Source organism: Cyphomyrmex costatus, unplaced genomic scaffold (genome assembly GCF_001594065.2).
Source record: "Cyphomyrmex costatus isolate MS0001 unplaced genomic scaffold, Ccosl1.0 scaffold281, whole genome shotgun sequence".
In the NCBI taxonomy this organism is placed as follows: Eukaryota; Metazoa; Arthropoda; class Insecta; order Hymenoptera; family Formicidae; genus Cyphomyrmex; species Cyphomyrmex costatus.
Genome location: NW_017276922.1, coordinates 966,367 through 991,480, shown reverse-complemented (window position 1 = coordinate 991,480; position 25,114 = coordinate 966,367). Strand labels below are relative to the sequence as shown.

Sequence of the window (25,114 nt, the reverse complement as noted above, 5' to 3'; positions counted from 1 at the left end):
GGATTAGCATCGTCTGTCTTTAAATCAACACGAAAGCCGTCCTTAAAGCGAATAAGAAAATTTCCTCCTCTCGCAATCAATATAAGCTAGTTACATAATGCAGCCGCGTTTTTCGATCTCGATTTTCTCGTCTTTGAATAACGCTAACACACTGTGATTACGCGTGTCTACTTGACATCGTGGTGAAATATCTAAATCGAAATTCTCAATACAGAAATACGTACACTTAGAGAAAAATATCGTAATAGGAACTATGAAAGTGAAAACTATGCGTATACACGAGTTTTATATGTAGAATTCATGAATTGAATAAAATATTTTATAATTTCAACAACTATAAAATAAACTAAATACGATGTACATTAATTCTACATATAAAATTCATATATAATTGTTGTCACTTTATTTATATTTTTTTCCTACGAATATGTCTTTCTCTGAGTGTAATCGCACATATTCCACACATCTTCTCAATTTTAAATTCAAACAGCTCTGAGGCTGAATTAAATATCGATCCGTGTCTCAATTTCTTTCAAACATGAAAGTTTTGATGAAAAAAAAGTAAATGTCTATGAAAGTTGATATATTTACGACATAATTTGTGTGTGACTCGGATTTCGTATATAATTAATGATAAAATTCTTGCGAATATTCAGCCTTTTCTTTTCTGTCAACAACTCGTCAAACGTACAGTTTCGACAAGAAATTAATTAAAATTATTCAGCCAAATTGGTTTACATCAGCGCGCGCAGTTCATTTCGGTTTCATCAATCTCACTTTTGACCTCATTACTTGTCTCACAATCAGTAAGATGGATATATCGATTCCGCCTCTTAAACTACTATCAAATTACACGTTATTCGGTAAAAGGGCAGACGTACATATTGCCGATGATTTTCACCGCATCTATCATTACGAGAGAGAATGTATTTACTGCGCGCACTTGCTTCCTCGCTGTTATTCTTATCGTCAATAGGTGCGAAAACGATACGGCCGACACAGGTCATTTTCTTTCCCTTCGAGGTTATCGCATTGAGATAAATACATTTGTTAACGTAGAATGTTTGATCTCATTTAACACCTTAGTGTGTCAACATTTACGCAGCAACAATGGCGACAATCATTTTCACGAAGGATGTATAAAGCCAATACGTTACTTTATATATCATTTGACAATTTATATTTAATCAATTTTATTTTTTATTTTAAATTATTATAACATTTTTAATTTGTATTCAAGAATATTATTGAATTGCGCGTGACTTCCTACTGAAACATTTTATTAAAAAAAAAAATATCTCGTCCTTAAATGTTTTCTGTATAACAATATTTGTGTTTGATAATAGAAATCAAAAACCTTTAACTTCCTATAAGAAAAACTGTTTGTACTTTTGTTTAAAAGTTCGACGATCAAATCGGATTATCCGGCGTAAACATATTACAATTGAACGAAGATATAGTCTCTCATGCAGCAAAAGTCCTATGGGAAATGAAAAAATCTCCGACATGGACGACATTACGTTAGAATCCTCCAGAAATGAAGGTGGAGGAAAAAAGCCCCGCTAGTAGTTCCATAGCTACGCTGTCCCGCATTCCGCGATGAGTTCCCACACGTACGAGCGCGTGCACACCTCCGCCTTTCGATTCACGCATTCCCAACGAAAGAGAGGTGACCGACGACACACGGCGGACAAGAAAAGGAGAAAACTACTTTGGACGCGTAGTGAGGGAAGAGCTGAATGAAAAAAGGAGAAGAAAAAAAGGTAGAGGGACCGGGTGAGCGCGCTCTTGAGGATGGAAGGGAGACAAAACGGAAGAGTAGACAAGAGTGGGGAACTCTGGTAGAGATATTCCTTGCGCAAGGAATATAAGGATCCGTAGTGGGAGCCTCGTCGGGCGTAGCCTTAACAAAGCCCGCCTACCATCTCTCTTTGAGAACCACGTGCTCTCCACGGCCAGGCGATCCAGGCATAAGAGATGCCAGAAACTGCTAGGCTTCGCGCTATGAGGGAACGAGAACGCGTGGTGATGAAATAGATGCAACCCTTGCGTTCGCTAACAGTCAGCGATTGCAATAACCCCGTCAGGAAAAGGTATCATTATCAAAGATGCCTTCAGGAGCGTCAGAACTAGGAATAAACTCGTTTCAAATATCGACAATCGAGAAGGTTAAATTTATGAGAGAGAGAGAGAGAGAGAGAAACAATTTATAATAATCTATATCTTATAAAAAAATTATAAAATAACAAGTTATAAAGTAATTTATATCTTGTAATAAAGTTATAAAATTAAGCGAACTTATTAATATATAGTTTACAGTTCTAAATCTGGTGAAACAATTTTTTGCATTTAATATTGCATAATCCACATAACTTTATCTTAAATTTTATATTTATAAATCGATTTAAATAGTTACTTTTATCTCTCCCTCGCAAGCATCGCGAGGAATCTCTTCTTCTTCTTCAACAATGGAAGTTGATTCAACTTCAGAACATACCTTTCATCTGAAAAGGTAGATGAAAGTATGTGAAAGGGAACGGAAAAGAGGAGCGGAAATGGGAAAAATAATCATTAGCGAATACTACGCGAGATAAGAAAATGATGTCGCTGACGAGGAGCGGAGCAAGAAGCAGAAGACGAGGAGCGCAGCGGGATGGAAGAAATCGGAGAGATCGCTTACACTGGTGGAGAAAGAGAACGGAGGGAGACAAGAGGCGGGAATCAGGCTGAGAGAGGCGGGGCGAGATTTAATCGGTCTTGGGGGGGTCCAGTGGTCTCCACCGCATCAGGGGGGAAGGGAGAACGTTCCGTTCTCTCTCTGAAGAGAGATCGGCTCTTCCGCGGAGGAGCGCGTGCAGTCGCTAGCTGAGGCCTATACTTGCCCGTCGAAGGGTATTGGTTCTCCGACTCGTTGCACCATACCCCCCAAGCAGCGCGAGACCAACGTCAAACTAACAGACAAACAGAGAAAGAGAAAGAGAGAGACAGAGAGAGAGAGAGAGAGAGAGAGAGGGAGAGAAAGAAAAAATAAGAAAGACAGGGGGAGAAAGAGAGAAGGAAGACATAGAGAAAGAGAAGGTGCGAAAGAGAAAAGGGCAAATAGAACATCTCTCCCCTTCATCGCCTTACATCGTCGTATCCCAACACGAGCACGCGTGCACGCACGCCCGCGGCAGGCACGCATGCACGCGCGCACGTCACCGCCACCGCCACCGCCACCGCCGCCGTCACTGCCGCACGTTGGAGGACCTCCCCATCGAAGAAGCAAAGAGAGTTGGTGGCACGGACGGTCGACGGATGAACGAAACGGAAGGAGCGGAGCACGGCACGCGTATACGTCACCCCTGAGAGATTAGGCGAGAGGCTCAAAAGACGCCGACTCCGGTGGCGTTTCCGAATCTTGGGTGCTTTACCAGATCCTAAGCAAACGGTTGGCGGTCCGGCATCAGCAGCATCCGCAGAGGGTTGCCAGGTATAAGACCTTTTCGAGCCATTTTGTGAGCCCGGTCGTCGTCCGTCTCTTTCTCCCACCACTAATCGCTCGGTCGCACGCTCTCGAAGGGTGACACCCACCCTTCGGGAAGGGCCTTTCGGGAGGGGTGAATTTTCGTGGTGCGGCTCACATCGCCCTGCAGTCACAGTCAGCAACAGGATCGTCAACGACCAAACGTCACGGTGTTTGCCGGATATAAACGGACGGATTTTGGCAAGTCTCAAGTAAGGAAGCCTAACGCAAAACGGCAGATATAGGAACAGATAGCTTTCCTGCAGGACAGTGCACGGAAGTAATCGCAGGGTGATAGACGGTTACGTTTCTTCGCTCGAGATAACGTCGGTGAGCTCCGACACGGTTCGCCGAACGTCGAACGATTTCACGAGGGTGATGCGGTGAGATCAGTGAGACCGTTATTGAAACACCCCGGAAGGATCGCGTTTAAATCCCCAGGACGATCTTATCGAGCGATTAGCGTCGGGGTCATGCACACGACCCCGTGAGTGCGATTCGAGAAGAATCTGAGTTCGCGCGTCGATCAAGTATACCAAGAACGCGAGTATCGCTAGAAGATGTTCGTTCAGTGATATATATATATAGTTGGTGTATGGTGTTAGCCCTCGATCAAAGATAAGAAACGACAAGAGCGGATTTGAGCACGCGGGACATTCTGCGATTACGAGAGAGACACGCGAGACACACGCCGGAAGATGAGGCTCTGGATGTTGCTGGTCGTGCTCTCGGTGACGGTGCACGCGTCGCTGGAGGAAATCACCAGGAACAAGAATCGCGGCAGGGGATCCACGTGGTGGTGAGTATCAGGGAGCGAGAGAGCGCGGAGTTTTATTTTAATACACCTTCGCGGTGTATATAGTCGAATTCCCGTCGTCCTCTCGTCCCCTGTCCTTTCTCTCCACGAACGCACGCTTGTAAATACACCGCGTCGTAAAATATTTTATCGCCGGCATTAGCGCGCGGAGTTTTTTTGAAATAAATTATGGTTGCACTGAACGGTTAATAGACCTGTTGACAAAGTCATTGAATGGACTTAAATAACCGGAGTGACAATGAGGAAAAGGACGATGTCTGTTAGAATTGCATATATCTTTTTTTACGTTCTAGAAATTTTCTTAATTCTCTATTATTTATTTGTTGCATGAAATAGAGAACGCTGTGTTTGACATGTATTGAAATAATCATCTTCGTCAAGGGAACGAAAATCTATAAAATATTCAATTTCTCACTAACCCATTTTTGTATTACATTATCCATTTATATAATTATTCTTTCTTTTATAGCTAATGACAATACCTGATGGTTACGGACAATTTACTTGCATGCAAATTATCCATATGTATAAGGATAAACTTGACCTGGTAATTTTAATAAATAATAAGAAAAAAATTTTCTTATGGCTCAATTACTGGATCTTGAAGACTTTTCCGCTCATAAACTCTGACGTCACAGCTAACGATTCAAGCGTTAATTGAGATCATTATTGCAATCGCTGAATCATCGGAAATAAAAATCGCGTTGGAGGAATCAATTCCACGTGGAGCTGCCCTTGATCTTCGACCAGTTTGCATCAGCATGGAAATCGAAAGCTCTATCGCTTTTTCGCTTGTTTTCGCTCTTTATCAACTGCTTTCATTAATTGATTTCTCGTAAAAAAAAAAAAAAAAAAAAAATGAAGAAGAATTTAACAGATACTAAATTCTTTTAAAAGAAGAATTTACTTGTCAATTTAAGTAAAAAGGAAAAGTAAAGATATACGATACCTGTTTTCTTTTTTACTTTGAAGAATTCTGAAATAAAAGTGACAACCTTAAAAAGATGTCAAAGAGAGAAAATTTTATGTAAAAAATATATATGTATATTATAAAAATGATCTCTCAATCCATCCAAGCCTTTTATATATTCATAACTTTACACCTTTCTAAAAGTAATCAAAGTTGTATACATTTTGACATATAAAATTCTTGTTTTCTACTTTACATCTCTACTTTCTTCTGCACACATCTAACACATTTCCCATGAGAGACTGGCTAAACGGCAGCGTGTACAGAAACGGAGAGATGTCTCGTAGGGCCAATGCCGCCTCTCGCACTTCTTTCTTCACCGCCGCATCCGACGTAGTTTCTTCTAATTAAAATGTAATTCTCTCCTCGCACGAATCGAATTGACCTTCGTGCGTTAATTACTACGGCGTGCGCTCGTGCGCGCACGCATTAACACCTGTCTGCCCCGGCATTTATCGCGCTAATCGCGGGAGCAACGTTGTTTACGCGCGTGACCACCATGTCGTTATTAATTCATTAATCATAATTCTAACTCCACGTTTCGATTCGCGATTTCTTGCACACGATATGTGTTAGATAATGACTAACTTCATTAGGCCGATCATAAATAACGCGCGCGATCGAGAGCTCGTGTTCGCATGCTATCTTGCGAGATAACTACGGCGAATATCCACCTATAACATAAATCGACGACGATATATCAGCCACGGACTCATACATTTCCGCGTAAACCTCGCACGATGGTTTGGCCATTTATTCGTTATTGCCGCGAAATTAAATACATCGACACGATCCGACGGACAGCGCGTTGCTCGCGACAACCGAGTCAATTCAAACTGTGACGTATTGTTCATCATTTGTTCTCAATTTTACCATAATTGTGTGTCGCGTGAAAAACCTAGCGTTTCGATTAATTAATATCCTTCTGTGATTAATTTCAATTGAAGATTTTTAAGTGAAATAAGTCATTCGGTCATTACTGAAGATACACGCTGTGTTGAAGTAGTATAAGAAAGCAAAATATATCATCTTATAGTTCTTTAACAAGCAGAACTTGAAAACTGTCCACAACTATTTACTTTAAAAAATGTGTGGCGATAAATCAATAGTCCTATTCTTCTACGATACATTGTAGTTGACAGCAATGAGAGACTAATAACGAATTTGATTAAATGCATATTAAAATCGTTATACAGTAATTTACTCTGAATGTAAAAATAAAATGCAAATATTTTTTTTATAAAATACATATTTTACAAAACAGCACAATAAGGTACATTAGAGATTATGCTGTTTAACCCGTTCCTATATATTTATATTAAACACATGTCCGACGGCACCGTACATTCACCAAATTCGTTATAACATAGCAGGATTAATTTTAAAGAAATGGTTAAATAATGGCAGACTAATGGAAGACAGATAAATTATATTCGTTCCTATCATTGCAAATTAACTTTAATCCTGATTTAATAATGTACTTTTTATCTTTCTCTGGTTTTAAGAATTAGGAAAGAATGAAGATTAAATTAAATCAAGATTTAATTCAAGATTAAACTAAGATTTAAGAAATAGACATTAGTCATGTGAAAGGGAAAACGTCGAGGAAGTCACGAATCTATCATCCGTATCGATTCGAGATACGTAGAGAGATCAATTGATTAACATAGGTACAACCATGACGATCGGTAGATTGGCTAAGAGTCGATGCACGTGATTCGGCGTACGTTTATCGTGCATTGTGGGTGGTCGTATCTGGTGTTAATAGTGACGATTAATTGTGAACGTGGGCAATAATTACACCTTGTGGCGACATAAAGTGCGAGCGCGCATGGAGACTTTCCATATTTTTAAAACTCATGCGAGCGCGACAGATTATTACTTTTGCCGTCGTTAATTAAGTCTCACGCCAGTTCTTCCATCTCCGCAAAGGCGCGCTCAAACTTCGTTATTATAAACGGTAGGTATCCACGGTATTTTTATTGTATGCTGTCGCATATCATCAGACGGAGAGTCGTTTCACCGCCGTGAGAGCAGATTGTATAAACGCAGTTATTGGCAACACAAGTTTTCCGTGAACATCAAAATTAAGGTGTATAAATTTCTCTTTTTCAATGTCAACAGATCCTAAAGATTCTTCATCATAATATGAGACACGTCGTATGAAATTTGCTTTATGTAAGCAAAATAGTTCCTCTATAAACTATATGTATATTTTGGCACGAATAAACCTAATTTATTGTATATTTATATATAGAAAATAAAAATTTGTAATTTTTACAAACAACTTCTATGTATTCGCATGTTTTTAAATATCACTATATTGTGTATTTGCGTGTAAAAAATAGAAATTTGTAATTTTTACATATATTAAAATGTAAATTGTCTTAAACGATCGTCCATATCGTTAACAAGAGCGGAATTGTGATAGGAGCTCCACATCTTCATTAAACAAGGTGTTATAGCCAATGTTCTACAAATGAGATGCTAAACGGGATGCTCAAAGCTTCGCTATTAATCATTGACGTTTCATCTTTCAAATAAACATCTTACCGCGCAATCACGATTCTCTCTAATGATCGTTACGATATTATATCTGTCGCTTTCATCGCGAACCGGTAATCTCAAGTGTGGTCGATTTATCGATGCGGTCCGCAGGGACGAGAATCAGAAGCGAGGGATACGCGACCGTGACAGCGTGGTCTCCTACGATGAGAAAGACGAGAAGTCGGTCGACCGAATGAAAAAGACGTCGAGCTCCGCGATCGGAAACGCGACGTCTCTGTCGTGATTCATGATATCTCGACCTGATTCACGGCGCTGTCGTTCTGGATATGGACGAGCTTACGTTAGAAATGACATATGTCGGGATCTGGAAAGGAACGTTGAGACACGCAGGGAAAGGCGTTGTCACTTAGAGCTGCAAGACATTGGATCAAACAAAAACATCACGGGTATAAAGAACATTTGCTTCTCAACATCAAGTATATTAATAAAACAGTTTACAATTAGCTATCATTTACTATACACACGTTTACACTTTAATTAAGTACGTCAGAATGTCATATATAAATTTTGCCCGTTTTTATCTCTTGGATCTTATTGCGTGAGTTTATAAATTTAATTCTGTGAATACGCAACTGCGTTTGTTCGTCTGAGAGCTGTTAGCAACACGCACGAAGGATAAGACTGAAATAGCGTCATCATGTTGTGAGTGTGAAACTCTTTTAAGATAAACAATGGAACCCCATAAATTACACTACAATTGATAGAAAATAAACAGCAGACTGTCTCTCATTTGATGCCGATTATTTGACTGGGTGATCCTCGACAGTGTGAATATAACGGCAAAAAGACTAAGATTTTCAGTGCTCAAATTAAAATATGTGAATATACGTAACTATTCTAATAAATTAGTTAACCCTTCATTACTCGTGTGGAATGTTCAAGACATTCCTATTTTACATTATAAATTCGCTACATATACGTGAATACTATTTACATTAGCACAAATTGTTTCACAGTTAAAAAGAATTGCATTTTATTTCAAGGATGCATAAAATATTATCAATCTTTATTCAGTCTTAATTATTAAAAAGAACAATGAGATATAATGTGTAAGACAGAAATACCCTACATAATTACGTTTAAAAAAAAAACCACACGAGTAATGTCAACGCTAACCGCAGTTTAATTGATTTTTCTTTACAAAGAATTCTGATATTAGATCTTTACGAAGAATCTTCTGATATAGATCTCGTATTGTTTTAAAGAAAAACGCGATGGGATCATTAAAACGCACTGGGGGAGGGGGATCGTTATTGCCCTTCGCGCCCTTCTCTTTTCTCGTCCCCGTCCCTCTCCCGTCTCCGGGGCGATAAATTATTTTCGTCTCGGCCATCGTCTGGCGGTAGAAAGTATACGAAGGTGGAGGAGATGGAGGAGTCGTCCCTGAAGCTTTTCAAGCCCGACGTAAATTACAAGCAATAGATATATCCTAACCGGTCCGCGCGCGGCGCGGCTTATTTATGGACATCGCTTATTGAATGCATCGTATGCGAGCGCATCGTGCGCACCGCCGCCGATGTTGCGTGGAGTGCATTACGTCGCATCGGCCGTGCGAGCTCGCGGATCGCGCGTGACGAATCGAAGGACCCGCCATGTGGTGGTTCCGCGTGCATTCCGGACGGGTCGTCGAAAGCACGTCGCACCGTTAAATTCGATGTTTATTATCCTCTCCTTTTATTCGCGCAATACGCGCGATAATAATCTTGTTTAATCGAGGCACCGTCTCGCGTTTTAACGCGTCACGTTTTTACGCTTCCTGCATCGGGATTTTGTAAACTTTATAACAAGACAGTATCTCGGTGAATATACTATTGTTGCGTTTCTCTTTCACCGTGTATAATAATCTACGTAATACAACGATCTCGACATTGTCGTTGAAACTTATACAGAATTCCAGAGCTGAAATGAAAAGCGTTCTCGTACGTTACCGTGTGCTCTTGTTTTTACATCTCTTGCCCTAAAGTGAATACGAGAAAGTGATCTTCCGGGACGTTACGTCGTTCTCCATCTTCCTTTTCTGAGCCACGTGTTTGATACCGTCGCATTCCAGCTCGTTTATAAACCAAGTGACATATCCATTTTCAGTTCACTGAACTCACCAAGCATTATTTCACGTTTTCTTTACTATCTCGCGTTACACTTGCATCGCTCTGAATTTCATATATATATATATATATCTCTGTAAATCAAAATGCACCATTTCCCTATTCAGTGTCAAGGAACAATCCATCGTCTTCTTTTATCGAACCACGTGCTTGCCACCTCGCACTCCGACGCGAGTTTGTTTAACCCGCTCGGAAGTGTCAACGAGAGATCTCGGTGATGGGTGGTTGACAGTCATTTCGCGGTAGGCGCCACGCAGCCCGGTTTGTGTCAGGGCCTTAATTTCCGCCCAGACCACGAAGCGTCGACGGAGTCGCGGCGACAGTGATTACCTGTTTATTATGCCGGACGACGACTGATCCGATCCTAGAACACACGAGCTATTTTAAATAAGAGTCGCATGAGCGTTCCTAGCCCGCTTTCCCATCAAAGAACAACAAATACCGCGACACATTTGGTGCTTTTCCACGCGGTCAAATCGGACATTTACGATCCTGTTTGGAGTTCTTTCCACAAGGAGTACTTACGATACTTGTTATATTAACATTTTATTGCGATTGTATGGTTTACAATATCGTGTTCGTATACTGTTTTGTTTTAAATTCGCTAATCTAGCTTTCACTTGAGAATTATGTAGGATCACAAATATCTATTACATGTATTAAGAAGATTGTATAACTGATCGTAATAGAAACACATTGTTTATATAAATATATTTTTTGTGATATACACGCTAAGTGAATATATGGATCTTTGAGATCTATCAACATTTCTTTGTTATTGGATTTATTTTCTTTAGGAATTTTTTAAATTCATTTCTATATATTCTTAATTTATATTATAGTATAAAACTGTACAAAAAACACAAACAAAATATTATTATAATACAAAATTGAACCGATATAAGAACGAATCTAATTGTACAATATCAATAATAGAATTTATTACTTCTAAATCTTATTAGATATAAATCATTGAAATTTTCTCCAAAAAACTATTTATAAAATTATTCTTAAGATCACTACGTTCGAGTTCAAGTTAATATAATCATACTTTTGATAAATATATGAACACAATTTTATATAAAACGGATATTAAGCAACGCGAATGTATCCGTGTCTAGTTAAAATCTTCTTTAATTGTGAATTGCGATCAACTTTCTGATTATTTCGTGTTCGAGCGAGTTACAACGTTTCTTACCGCACCTGATCGGTATGCATTTTGCGCGGTCCAGCATTTCTTCGGGGGTCCTCGCATCCCTCTTCCCACGAAGGGCACACCGTGAACGCATTTAAACGTTTTTCTGCGCGACGTTCGATCGATCGAGATGCGAATTCTTTCACAGGCTGGACTCGCGCGGCAGCTTGATTTATATATATACAGGGTGTATCAGAAGATGAGCACTTTCTCCGAACTAGGCTGTACAAATATAACAGTCAGCTTTTGTTGAATAAAAAACAGATGTTATCAATATATATCTTCAAAATAATTTTCAACCTATTATTAATAATTTTTCAATTGTAATTAATGTTAGGCAATTTTAATGCTTTACGTACATAAAAGATTACATTTTATTTCAAAGTTTTATTTAAAAAGAATTCTAATTTTAAATTATTAGAAAATTACGGAAATATTTTAGAAGATAGGCATGAACTCTTTAGTAGTTAACATTTTATTATACATTTTCGTTACTAAAAAATCAACTTTAAATTTGGTAAAAAGAGGAGTTTAGAGTAAATCCATGAACACAGATACACCCTATACACACAACGAGCTACCGTTGATCGAAACTGCTGAACCAGTTTCGTCTTTCGTGCTAATCCACCTTCGTCGTTCCCCGTTCTTTCTCGCACTGCCCGTTCTCTCTAGAAAGCGCACTTTTTTGCGCTCGAAATTGGCGTTTCGCGGTGACGACTACTGTTTAACTCGCACGCTTAAGCACCTCCATAAGTTATACATCTATTCAAACGTTCCGCAAACAGTTTCCGGAATGGATCAAACGTAATCTTTTAGAATTGCTTTTTAAAATTTTAATAAAGGACAATTTGAGCTTTTTTTATTCCATTATAAAGCTATAAATCAAGAACACTCAAAAACCTTGTCTCTAAACAATCACACCAAGTGCAACATAGATATTATTACTTTAAAGTTGTAATTCTCTAAGCAAATAAAAAATGTCCATTCAACAAGTTGAAATTTTTTTAATTTTCCCATATCAACAATTCTAAGCAAATAAATGCAAGATTTAAAAAAGTTTGTTTAAAATTACAAATTAACAATCATTGAAGAAGATATATAATAAGACATATATATACTATATGTGAGTATGAGATATTTATAAATAAGCGTTGAATAAAAAATGCAAAGGACTCTTATTATTCAGACAAAAATAAATTTAGTAAAGAGCACATAAGAGTCATAAATATCTTAAGTGAGAAAGAAGAACAAAATTGTATTAAAAATTTTAAGCATTACATTTCATTTCTGTAAGTTACATTATTAAACTCGACGTGTAATTAGTGTAACATAACATATATTTCGATTTTTGTATTAGACCCTCTTCAGATGTTCGAAATTAGTATGAAAAAGTATCAAACATCTGAAAAGGGTCTAATACAAAGACCGAAACATATGTTATGTTACACTAATTACATGTCGAATTTAATAATGTAACTTTCAGAAATGAAATGTAATGCTTAATTTTTAATACAACAATTTTGTTCTGCTTTCTCACTTAAGATATTTGTGACTCTCACGTGCTCTTTACTAAATTTATTTAAGCGTTGAATGTTGATTAAAACTCTATTTAGTACAAATTGGAAGTTGTTTCTCTAGCAGATCGATCGCACCTGTCGCGTTTGTGGATCGGATAGGACAAATGCAATCGCGGCGGATGACGGTGCGCATTATCATTCGCGGAATTGCCGCGTAATTAAAATTTATTCGCGCGATATGGCCTGATACCTTGTGCGTTACATTACGACAGCCATGTAATACGCGACAAGCACGATAACGACGCGCGCGGCGCTCGCCAGAACGGACACACAGAGGCTCATTAAGGGAATTTACCGGCGATCGCATTGCATTAAGCTCTTCGTCGGGGCCGGGACTAGCTTAAGCGCGGCCAAACGCAGCTGCATATAAATTGATAATTTCACGAAAGCGCGCATACTCTGTGCACTTTAACGTTTGTTATCGAGGATATATGATCGGGATTACACTCCCCCGGACGAAGGGAACACCGCGTACCGCTGGATCACGGGAGTAATTTTACTCAAAGCTCTTCATTAACACGATCCCTGTTTGAAAACACGTCCTTAACGCTCCACGTCTACCTGATGCCGTCGAAGCTACCTTCCTTCGATGTTAGCCAAGTCGCTTCCTACCGCTTCCTTTAAACGAAACTCCGAGCAGTTGTTCGAGGTGAGTGAAGACTTGAATAGTTGCACTCAAAATCACTTTCAACGAATCCTTTTTGACAAATTATAAAGAATGGTTCTCTCAACAAATCTTTCTATTTCTATTATATGTGTATTGCTTTCTCCTTTTTTTCACTCTCTATATGTATTTCCATGTTTCTGTAAAATCCATTTTCCTTTTAGTTGTATTATTCCATTTTTGTTATAAACGCCTGTATGAGTTTTATTTTATTTAAAAATGTGAAGAGACAGAGAATATAAAAATAATACGTCGTTTTTTAAATTTGTTTAGGGGTATTGCAAAAGCAGGCGAACCCAACAATTTTTTACCGATGTCAGCAGGTTCCATACACATGGAACCGGTCTACACCACCCTAAGAAGAAAACAGAGGAGGCTCGCTAGAGAAAATCCAGGAGTACTGATGGCAGTGTCAAGGGGTGCGAACCAAGCTATCGCTGAATGTCAACATCAGTTTCGCAACCGGCGATGGAATTGCTCGACGAAAAATTTTCTAAGAGGAAAAAATCTCTTCGGCAAAATCGTCGACAGAGGTAAGAAAATTGATGAAACAAATATATTCGATAATATATGCTCGTCTACTCGATTATTTAATGCGAATGTATGCAAGAACTAATAGTTAACTCCGCTGATTATTTTCGCAAAAAGCAACGTGTTTAACTCTGAGAATTTGACATGTAAATGAGCAAGGTTATTGAGCGTTAAGCTTTAATGCTTTCAGCGATTAGCAGAATTAAATTTGATCTACTTAATTTTCTTTTCTTTTAAATTACTAATTAAATTATTTAAATTTATAAATATCCAGATTATATTTTATCATTAAAAGTATGAAAACCTTATATATTATTAATTAAGAATGATCTACTTTTCCTCGGATGTAAAATTCAGACATCAATATTGTTCAATACCATCACTCAATATTGATAGTATTCTATAATTAAATCGTTAAAATAACATTTATATTAAAGAAGTAGTAAGAAATAAGTTTCTTGTTCTCGCGTAAAAAAATTACAGTAAAATGATATATAAATTTAAGTACTTCTTAATTTACGTTTTAAAAGACGATACATGCCGCGATATAACTAGTGTTCCCAATATAGAGATTCATTGGGAACGAGTTTCAGAGGAGGAAATGTGAAATATAAGCAACGAGAGAGAGAGAGAGAGAGAAAGAGAGAGGGGGGGCCTGATCATGGTCGTTAAGATCGCCAGTGACAAATCTGTCGATTTGCTTAAGTTAACACAGGCTCGAGACGTCTCGTAACACTCGGTAGATTAAGTAATAAGGTCGTCATCTCGTCATCGCAATGCGTCATCGCTAAGCGAACGACACCTTCGAGATAAGCCGTAGACTTTTCAGCGGATGTAGAGTTAATTTAAAACGACATCATTGGCCTCTTATCTGGCCGAAAAGCATATACGTATAATATTACTTCGAATGGATCATACTTTTTTTTAACTTTACTTTATCTCGGTTATACATAATCATACACGATGACATTTACAAAACTTATTATATCTATATATGAATTTATTGTCGCCATTAATAAGTTTATACAAAATTGTATAAATCACTTATTAATAACGATACGTAAATTGTAATACAATTACATTAATAATTTTGACGTAATTTACATTGTAATTGAATAACAAAGTAAACAAAGTAATATTTGATAACGTTTGTTACTTAAATGTGAGTGATCTATTTTACAAATTTCTATTTTCTATATAGAATTTGTATGCTTATATGAATGAGATACTATTGAATACAATAGATAATTGACTGAGTATTGATATTATTCTATTTAAAACATGACCGAACACCCGTGGTGCTTTCGACAAGACGCATTAACACCTCGTTCGAATGCGAACGCGCGATCGCATAGATCGAGTGCATAGAGCGCGAAGGCTCGAAGTCGTCGTAGGGTTAGAAAGACGAGGGCACGAGGATGATGCCTCGATGAGGAGTGAAGAGAGGGCAAGAGGGGGCTTTAGGAGGCGTGCCCTTCGTCCGAAGGCCCCGGGCACGTGCCCTCACCGGCCAGATGTATGTTTTGCAACCTGATAATGGACCTTCTCGTACCAGTTCTGGCTCCCCTGCGGCTCTTTTAGATCTCGTCGAGGCGATTGTAAGCCGAGCTTTTTCGCTCGAGCCGCTCCCACCCCATTATGTCGAATGTCCCCATATGGCCACTTAGTAAAACTAAAAGAAGTACATGGCGCAAAGAGAAAAAGAGAGAGAGAGAGAGAGAGAGAGAGAGAGAGAAAGGAAAAAAGAGAGGAAAGGGGTAGAGAGAGAGTAGCTTGTGCGTTATTTTCACGAGCCTGTAACACGCACGCTTCGACGCCCAGAGACACGTTTCATTGCAACATTGCAACACGAAACGATCGTAACGTCGCAATGGGGTGACGAGGATTGGCGGTTAATACGAGATGTTCCCTCTGATGTGTCTGCGACTAACACCGGTATCTAGTTGCAGATAGATTCGTATCTTCCGTACACTAACACCCTTATTTCCAATTCACCCTCCGATTGTATTCACTCGTTATACGTATTTGTCGTACGCCAACGTACTAAAAATGATTAACTATTCTGTATGAGAATACTTTGAGGTTACCTTTACGAACAATAATATTACAAACTTCCTGACCTCGTTACTTCTTAACCCTCTGAAGCTAACCCGGTCCAGTCTATTGGGCTCACTCAATTATTATATAAATCTCTTTATCAAAAATGTCAATTCAATTTTGAAATTAATTAATGTCTTTTATAATAATTAACATAAATTATAAATGGGTCTGTAAGATATCAGTGTCAAAAAGTTTGGCGTCAAAAAAGTCCGAAGAGTTAAGTATCATCTTGATATTATTGAGGGATATTATTGAGTATAATAATAGAATTTATGAAGTCTACGCTTATCTCAAGTATCTCGCGAGATTTCTACGGAAACGTTCGTAAAAAAGCTAATGTACTAATATATTCGGTGCGTAATGCGCATCTTTTTTCATACGCATCAGAAATATTATTCAAATAGTTATACAATCTCATGCGTTATTACTTTACTTTGCGGCCATTAGGGGATAAAGACGAGGCGCGGGAACTATTAGAAATTCTGTAAATTGAACAGACGCGTCACGGTAACGTGCGGCATTTATATGACACCTGTAAACGAAAAAGTGAGAGCGCCATGTGGCATCCATAACGCTTGACGTGTTAATCAAGTCCCGAGAAAGCCACTCACGGATAATAACGCCGGTGGGGACGAGAATCCGTTTTTACATTCGCTTCGCACTTCTATGATACATTGTTCTGTCAGGAGCGGGTAGAAAATGATTACGTATAAATCGTGAGATACAAAAGCGCGTCACGCGGTTTAAAGATCGATCGTAATGTTATTCCTGTCGAGATTAAATAACCATTGTGAGAGGCATTAATTTGATGCACGCGAAAAACCTGTCATGATTACGTTCACCAATCCATTGCGCAAATTAGATAAAGTTTAATAGGAGCTATAAAACATTTATATGAGAATATAAAGTTCATTCTTATCAATATAGATTTTTTGGTTTAATGTATACACTTTATCTTCCTTTTTTTCAATTCTTAAAACTAGAAAAGGATGAAAAATAAAGTTAAACTAAAATCGCAGTTAATCCACATTGATAAAAATGAACAGTTAGTTTTAAAAAATAACAAAACTTAACTATTCTGTAACAGATTACCGCGATAAATTTCGGTTGATACCTTGTCTTTTTCCGTTTTCCGTGACAATCTGCAGGATTGCTCGCAACTTCCACAAGACGGGGCCCTCGACCTTTCACCTTTCGTCTTCATCGCCCCGTATGAGCGCGGACCAGTTTTCTCCGCTCTTCTCACTGCCGCTCTCTCGCTTCTTATATATATATATATCTTCTTTGTCCTCGTATGGATCCTCTCGAGATTTGATCTTCACTGCGCTGGCATAAGGGAAACGCAGATCGCAATCAACTACCGGTAATGCGCTCGCGTACTTGTCGCATTCGAGGAGATCAAAAAGAGGGCCCGGAAAGAACTCGTAGTCGAACACCGGCTTAAACGGTCGTTTCCGGATTATCACCATGCTCGAACTGTCTACAGTCATGTCGGAAATATAAGCTGTAAGAGTAGAATGGCGACATACAGATTTCCAAGCGGGATAACACGAATCTATTGGTCTTACTGGTTAATATCACCGGGTGTTGCGTGACATTTCGTTGAAAATATACACATTATCGAGATAAGAAACGGAAAGTCGTGTAAAGATTCACGTGTTATATTTAGTCAAAAAAAAATTCGTATACGTTTTGAGCCGTTAATTGAGAAATATAAGTACTAATTGTAAGTTAGAGAATATAAGACATACTCTGTGTGGACGTTAATTTACTCGGCGCGAATAATTATTAAGTACGGAACAAGTTGTCAATCCACGCTGGAATTTTTAATACAACACGCATGCAAGTAAGACTTAATGTATTCATGTGTCAGTGTGGAAACGCACGATTAACGATTTGATAAAAAAAAAAAAAACACGATGTCGATTAACATGTATACGATCTGAAACTTTTGTCGACATCAGGTAACACGAGAATTGAATATATACGACATTTGAATTTAAATAATATGTAATCTCACACACACATTGCGTATGTAAAACGGTGAAGGGGGAATTAATATCGTGCCGCGGGAATCTGTGCGCGAGAAGATTTTCGGTGACTCGACTCGCGATACTTTTGGTTGCGTTTGTACTCGATATTATAGCTGGTAGTGAGTGCGTTCACGGCCTGTAATCATTTCGCCGCCAAGAGCCACCTACCGCATTGGTACCCTTGCCTTCCACCGTTCTCCATCTCGTTTCATCCAGCTCCTCTTCTGCTCCTTTCTCTCGCGGTTTTCTCTCGTACCTCCGCATCTTCCTTCTCTTCGGCACACACCATGGCTCGCAAAAGCAAGCCTCGCAGCCTAATTGCTCGGTAAACTGCGAAGACTCTGCCGTATCGGGCGCACTGTTTCTTCCTCTCCCGCAGATTATTTTTGACTATAACAACCGAAGTCGTTCGATTCCGATCGCGAGAAGAAAGAATTACCATGTCGTCGGTGACAGATAGACTTCACATGTACAATAGTTTTAATTTAATTAAAAACTTAGAGAATGAAAAATTAAAAAGTAGTAATTTAAAAAATACATACAGAAATAACTACTTTGCTAAAATATTTGAAAATTTAGCTAGGTAAATTTAAAAATAATTTTGTCAAATCTGTTTAAATTTTTAGATGCTTTAGTAAAATCGTTCTTTCCGTGTGAATATCTAATAACATCTTTTTGTTGTGTAATCAGCGAAATACCGAATATAAGAATGGTTTCAATTTTGATCAACACATAATATGCAAATAATCATCTTTCTTCCCGGCTATGCTCTATCAATGAGGCAACCAATCAGCGAAAGAAGTTCGCGATTAGTTACGGACCTGTACCCTATCCCACGAAATGACGTTGCAGCTCTGCGCGGTTTGCATTTCGCCTTCATGATTCTATTATAGCGCGAGTTTCAACAGAAGGCAAATTGTAAAGCGCGAGAAAAGGAGGAGCTTCAAAGAACTTTTATTACGATACAGAGCGGAAATCCGTAACAAATCTCAAACTCTTTTTACCAATTAATTATGTTATTCCTAATAAGAGTTAAACGTTACACACAACATTAAATTGGAGCCATTTTTTGCAACGATTAATTAATAAATTCGCGCAATCTTAATCGTCCAAATACTCTCTTGCAAAGACGTTCGTAATCTTATCTTCATCGTAAATTCAGACTGTATGAGCTCGCGACACGTTCCGAATATCTTCGCCATAAGTTGTAATATCGACGTAATCCATTTACAGGATAAATTCAATCAATATCTGTCCGCTGCGTGCAGGACGCGTCTTATATGGCGACATCAGGCGCTTTTTGCCACGACCATAAATTGCGGCCTATGATGGGCTACATGTGTCGACGGCACGCCACGGTTTCTTGCGAAAACGTGAGCCGCGACCCAATGGGCCTCGTGTGATTTTTACATCTTGTTTGCTTCCACGGGGCCCTCTGCAAGCCCACACTCGTTCCCGCGGGTCTATATGGCGCTCCGTGTTATTCCGCGGTCTTTGAGTTCCTCAGGGCTGTTCTGCCTGTTCTTCGCTACCCTTCGCCTTTCTTATTTTCGAGCCTGGCCGAGTTGTCGCCACGATCATTCGTAAGGTCGTCGGAGATACTTTGTCACCGTATATCAAGGAACATCGTTCACGAATATATTTAAGATCAAATTTAAAAAAATATATTTTTAGACGTGTACAAATTTTGTAATATTTTAAATATATAACGTATAAAGATGTTAAATTATTGAGACTTTTAAATATCACTCTTATTTATTCTTGAATGAACTATTTAAGTTTCTGTTTTGTTCATTAAGAGTAAAAGCCGTTTTTAAAAGCAAACAATCTTTTAAATCTACATTTTTCTTTACATTGACATCTTAAGTTACTGAAATGGCAATCTCTGTCTCAGCGCAAGTAATAAATCCATCTTTCTGTTCTTTATAACGTTCGTAATGAATCATTGTAAGCGATTTTACATCCAGCTTATCACTTGACATCGCGGACCATCATCTTATGTCTAATGGCTGTATTACGACACATCTACATAAATCATCACGTCGCCGATATCGTCGTCGGGGACCACCATCGCCAGTACGTCGTTTTAGATTCCACGTGTAGGTGGTTACACCATAATTCGTTCTGTCTCCTGACCGGTACTCGGGCCGCGACAGTAGCAATAATTCCTAACGATTTTATCTCTGTGGAATTTTAGCCGAGACGCAAATGTCCCTCGTAAAGATGCGCGACGATGCCGCTTAGGACAATCTCGAAAACGATGTGGTCGCGGAGATCGCGAGTTTTTGCTCTATATGCTTCATCGAGGATTCACATCGAAAGGCCAGCCGTTCGTCCGACAAACTGTATATCAACGTTTTATGATAAAACTTACGCTCTAATATTTATATCAATTTTTTTCAAACCAGAATTACCAAGTAATTTGTAAATTTAATGATACAAATCTGGAATACTTTTTACATAAATACTGATACGAACTCTACAAATTCTTTAAAGTGAAATCTCATTTTAAGGAGTAAAATTTCAGTCAGGTTTGCAAAAGAATAGTTCAAATTTCAATCTTTAAAAAGTAAGAGTCACTCTAAATTTTTTTAGAGAGTAGATATACATGATAATTTCAAAACGACAATTTCTTGCAGAAATTTAATCGATGATTTTATCGCGTTATCATTTATATTCGTCGATTAAAAAAATTATTTTAAATAAAAATTTAATATATAATATTTATATATATATATATATATATATATAGATGAATTAATTTCTATTTTTATTAATAAGATATTAACAAAAAATGTATAATTGCAATTGAAAATATGGCGATGTATAATGGACATATATCTAGCTATAGAACAAAATTGTCCAATCTATTTTATTTTCTGCGAAGGTTTCGCAAGATTACGTAGAACGCCTTGAACTCAAAATATATTTCGAATGTGACCATCTTTCCTAAATCTGTCCCGTTTGCCGGATTGTAAGAGACAGATTCCAAACCAATACGCGAGTACGACCTAAGGAATTCGATGTGTGCGCGCGTGTTTACCCTGCGGGTACTCTGACTGCACCTCCAACTTGCTCATGCTATTTGAACGAGTCGATAAAACCGCCGTCGAACTATTTATCGTACGCGGAACAAGCGAGAACGATGTACTCACCTCGTTGAGGGCAAACAATACTATACCGGGAGATTATCGAGTCGCACTTTTTATCCTTCATCTGAACTTTCCTCGCACTGTATCTTTCACCGCGTCGCATTCTTTCTCTCACTTTTCACACATTCTTCCCTTGTTTCGGTCTTCTATAACCTCGCATGTGCCGATAACAGTATATTTCCGTGCCTTTAAGAAACAAGACCGCGACTTGCTTATCTATGAGTGACAGTCCGATTGTTTGAAAATCATAAAACCCGTAAAAACCAAGAAAAATCGAACGGATTGGTTTCCACGAATTACAAAATCCACGACGAGGCAATGAGTTTATCGAGGGCGTTCGTTACAAATGATTAACCTACGTTCTTAAGACATGAATCAACGAACACTATGTAATTATACTATGAATATGGTATTCTACCGATGGCTTCGATATCTCTCAAATAAAAAAGAAATAATAAATAATTTTTTTTTCTTCGTTTTTCGTCTTCTTTCTCTTTTCTTTGTTTTCTTTTCTAAAATAGATAAAGAAGTACATATAGAATACAAATGAATACTGTAAAGCATCAACAGAAAAGATTACATAAATAAGATAAAATGACAAAATTAATTTTCTTCCAGTAAGAAAAAATTGACGTCGTGCAATTTTTTTTTGTCTCGATAACAACCGGAACTTTTTGGAATTGAATAGTTTTGTGTTCAAGGAATGCTAAATAATTAGCAAATTCTATGTTACAACACGTAGCCATATGTCTTCCTGTCTCTATTCAAAAAATTGATCTCCTCAGCTGTCCTTGTTAAACGAATTTGTGACACTTTCATGCTCTCTCGTCTTTAGAATCGCGCGAGAACGTTTCGACTAGAAGGCAACGCGATTACTAACGGTGTAATCCATTCGGTCATGGTAGTCTGACATTATGATAAATAATATCTGGAACTGATCGAATTTAGGATGAGAGAGGAAATAGGGCAAGGATTCACCGTAACAACGAGCCGTGTAACGGCATAAATCTTTCTGCTTTTCTTCAACGCACCTGCCTTCCCACTTCCGCCAACGCCAACTCTTCTCTCACTAAAGAAAATCGTCGCTCATTCTTTCCCTTCTTTTCTTTCTTCTATGATTTTGTTCGACCATGTTTTATCTGTTCTCAATGCTCACTACTGTTAAGAAGGGAGCTCGAGATGTCACTGTCGTAATGTAAAAGACTCGTAACGAATCTAGAATTTCGAACCCAGGATGGTTCGTTGCGGACGATACCATCGTTGAATCGTTTAACGTCTTATTCTTGTTCAATTTTACGGATTCTATCATTTCGATACGCACGCGCATTTAATCGGCCGAGGAAAGTTTCCCATCGACTTGTAGTCGTCGATCACTCTGAAGAAGTAGCTTAGAATAGGCAGCCTAAATAGAAAATACTACAAACTCTCTAATCCCCTTGGTTTACCTCTCTATACAACATGTAACAATATAATTTGTGTCAGATATGACACAATTATTATTTTATAAAAAATATCACATATATAGAAATTTACCTATAAATAAATCAAAATTTAGGATATATTATTATATTGTATAACATATATATTATTATAAAGATGTACATAAGATAACGAGTTATACGTACTTCTCTCACTTTCTTTAAGTGCATTTATAAAAATAACAAAAATTAATTTAAATAATTAACTTGATAAAATTTACCTGAAGAATGTAGAACATCGTGTAATATTTTTTCACTAATGGGACACTCTCTTGGAATGGTGCGAGTTCGCAATTTATGAAATTGTTTCGTCCGCTCTTCTCTCGCACGATATCTTCACCGGCACAAAAGAAGCCGGCACGCACCTGCACCTTATGCAGATAAGGTTGAGGTGCTTCAGGTCAGCCCACTCAGGGTTAAGGTCACGTACCGTCTTTTACCTCTCGCTCTATCTTTCTCGCTCTCTTCCTCTGTCGTTCTTCTTGTCGGTCTTTCTTATGCACACTCCTGTTCTCCCTCGCTTCCACCTGCGAGAACTTCTCGCGCAGGTAGTCTCTCGTGGAGGATTGAGACGTTGCCTGACGTCACCACTCACCTCCTACGCGACCAAACACCATAAAAGTTTTGTCAGCACTCTCGGCTCTAGTAGAAAAATATTGATAACTATCAAGAAAAAAAATTAACATTTCATAAAAAATCACATTTCTAATAGAAAAATAATTACTGAGGATTTATGTTTCATCAGAAATATCCAAGACTGTTATACAATTGGACAAATAAAATTAAAAACTGAAAGATTTAACGATGCAATATTTACAATAAAAGCGATAATAAATGTAATAATAGCAGAATCTGCGTTTTCGCATTTTCCATGCGCTGAAGGAGGAATTTAGTTCCAACACGGCGCGCATCGTGAATTTTCCGTGATTTTCTTACAGGATGTCGAGAGACTGCTTTTATCTACGCCATCACGAGTGCGGCAGTAACTCACAGTATCGCTAGGGCATGTAGCGAGGGCAGCATTCAGTCGTGTTCCTGCGATTACACTCACCAGTCACGCGTATCATCTGCTGTTCGAGATTGGGAATGGGGTGGTTGCTCGGATAACATTGGATATGGCTTCAGGTTCTCTCGCGAATTCGTCGATACTGGGGAACGTGGCCGAAATCTCCGCGAGAAGATGAATCTACATAACAATGAGGCTGGCAGAGCAGTAAGCTTTTTTATTTTATTTGTGATTCAAATTCAAACGTAAAAACGAGATATTCATTTATATCCCGCTATTTTATGTGCTGGCATATTTGTGCCGGACAAAATAATTAACCCGCAATAAGTCATTCATCGCGAGAGTCGAGAAAGTTAAAATCATCATGAATATTATTAATTTTAATTGCAAAGAAAAATTATGCAGGACTTCGCCTCTCTCATTACAGCACGTGACTTCGGAGATGCGTCAGGAATGCAAGTGTCACGGTATGTCCGGCTCGTGCACGGTAAAGACCTGCTGGATGCGGCTGCCGAATTTCCGCGTGGTCGGCGATAACCTGAAGGATCGTTTCGACGGGGCTTCGCGGGTAATGGTCAGTAACTCAGACCGCGCACGCGCTACCAACAATGCCATCACCAGCAACTCGGCGAGTAATTCCGTGCACCAGCATCGTGACGGTCTCGGACGTCGGCAGCGTTACAATTTCCAACTAAAGCCATACAATCCGGAGCATAAGCCGCCTGGGCAGAAGGATCTGGTCTATGTAGAGCCATCGCCGCCATTCTGCGAGAAGAATCCCAAGCTCGGTATCCTGGGCACTCACGGGCGACAGTGCAACGACACGAGCATCGGCGTTGACGGCTGCGACCTCATGTGCTGCGGCAGGGGTCACAAGACTCAGGAGGTGACGGTAATCGAAAGGTGCTCCTGCACTTTCCACTGGTGCTGCGAAGTCAAGTGCCAGCTGTGCAGGACGAAAAAGACGATACACACATGTCTGTGAAAAGAAACTCGGTCGTAAGAGATATCTCGTAATCTTGATCATCTTCGAGGCAACTTTCGTGCAGGGTTAAACGATCAAAGTTCGAACTCTTCCTGTTTTCGCGGTTACCTTCTTGTGTAACGATACGTTGATGAATTCAAAGGATGAAACTACTTTTTTTTTTTTTTAACTTAAAGGACCCTGATAGTCTCTCGTAGACGACTGTCGGGACGGTTTGTTTCGAGAGATGCTGTCGTGGATCCTTGCCGGATGGGGTCGAAGTCGTCGTGGAGTCCCGTGTGAACCCGCGGGACCTCCTCGTCTCCAGTATTACGCGAAACGAACGAAACCACATATATTTATTACGTCGCGTCGCGCGCGTATTAAAGACTGAGATGGTGAAAAGCGTTCGTGCGATCGTAGATTTTTAAGGCTTTAAAGTAGGAAGA

General features: G+C 38.8%; 1 protein-coding gene across 1 annotated transcript; it reads left to right on the top strand.

Annotated features, from left to right (window-relative positions):
* Positions 1-3,978: 3,978 nt before the first annotated feature.
* wg (Wnt family member 1 wingless) lies at positions 3,979-24,686 on the top strand. The gene is given in 5 exon segments (XM_018541353.1): positions 3,979-4,012; positions 4,196-4,304; positions 13,675-13,934; positions 23,634-23,908; positions 24,129-24,686. Coding segments are annotated over 5 exon segments (1,236 nt in total).
* The last annotated feature ends 428 nt before the right edge of the window (positions 24,687-25,114 follow it).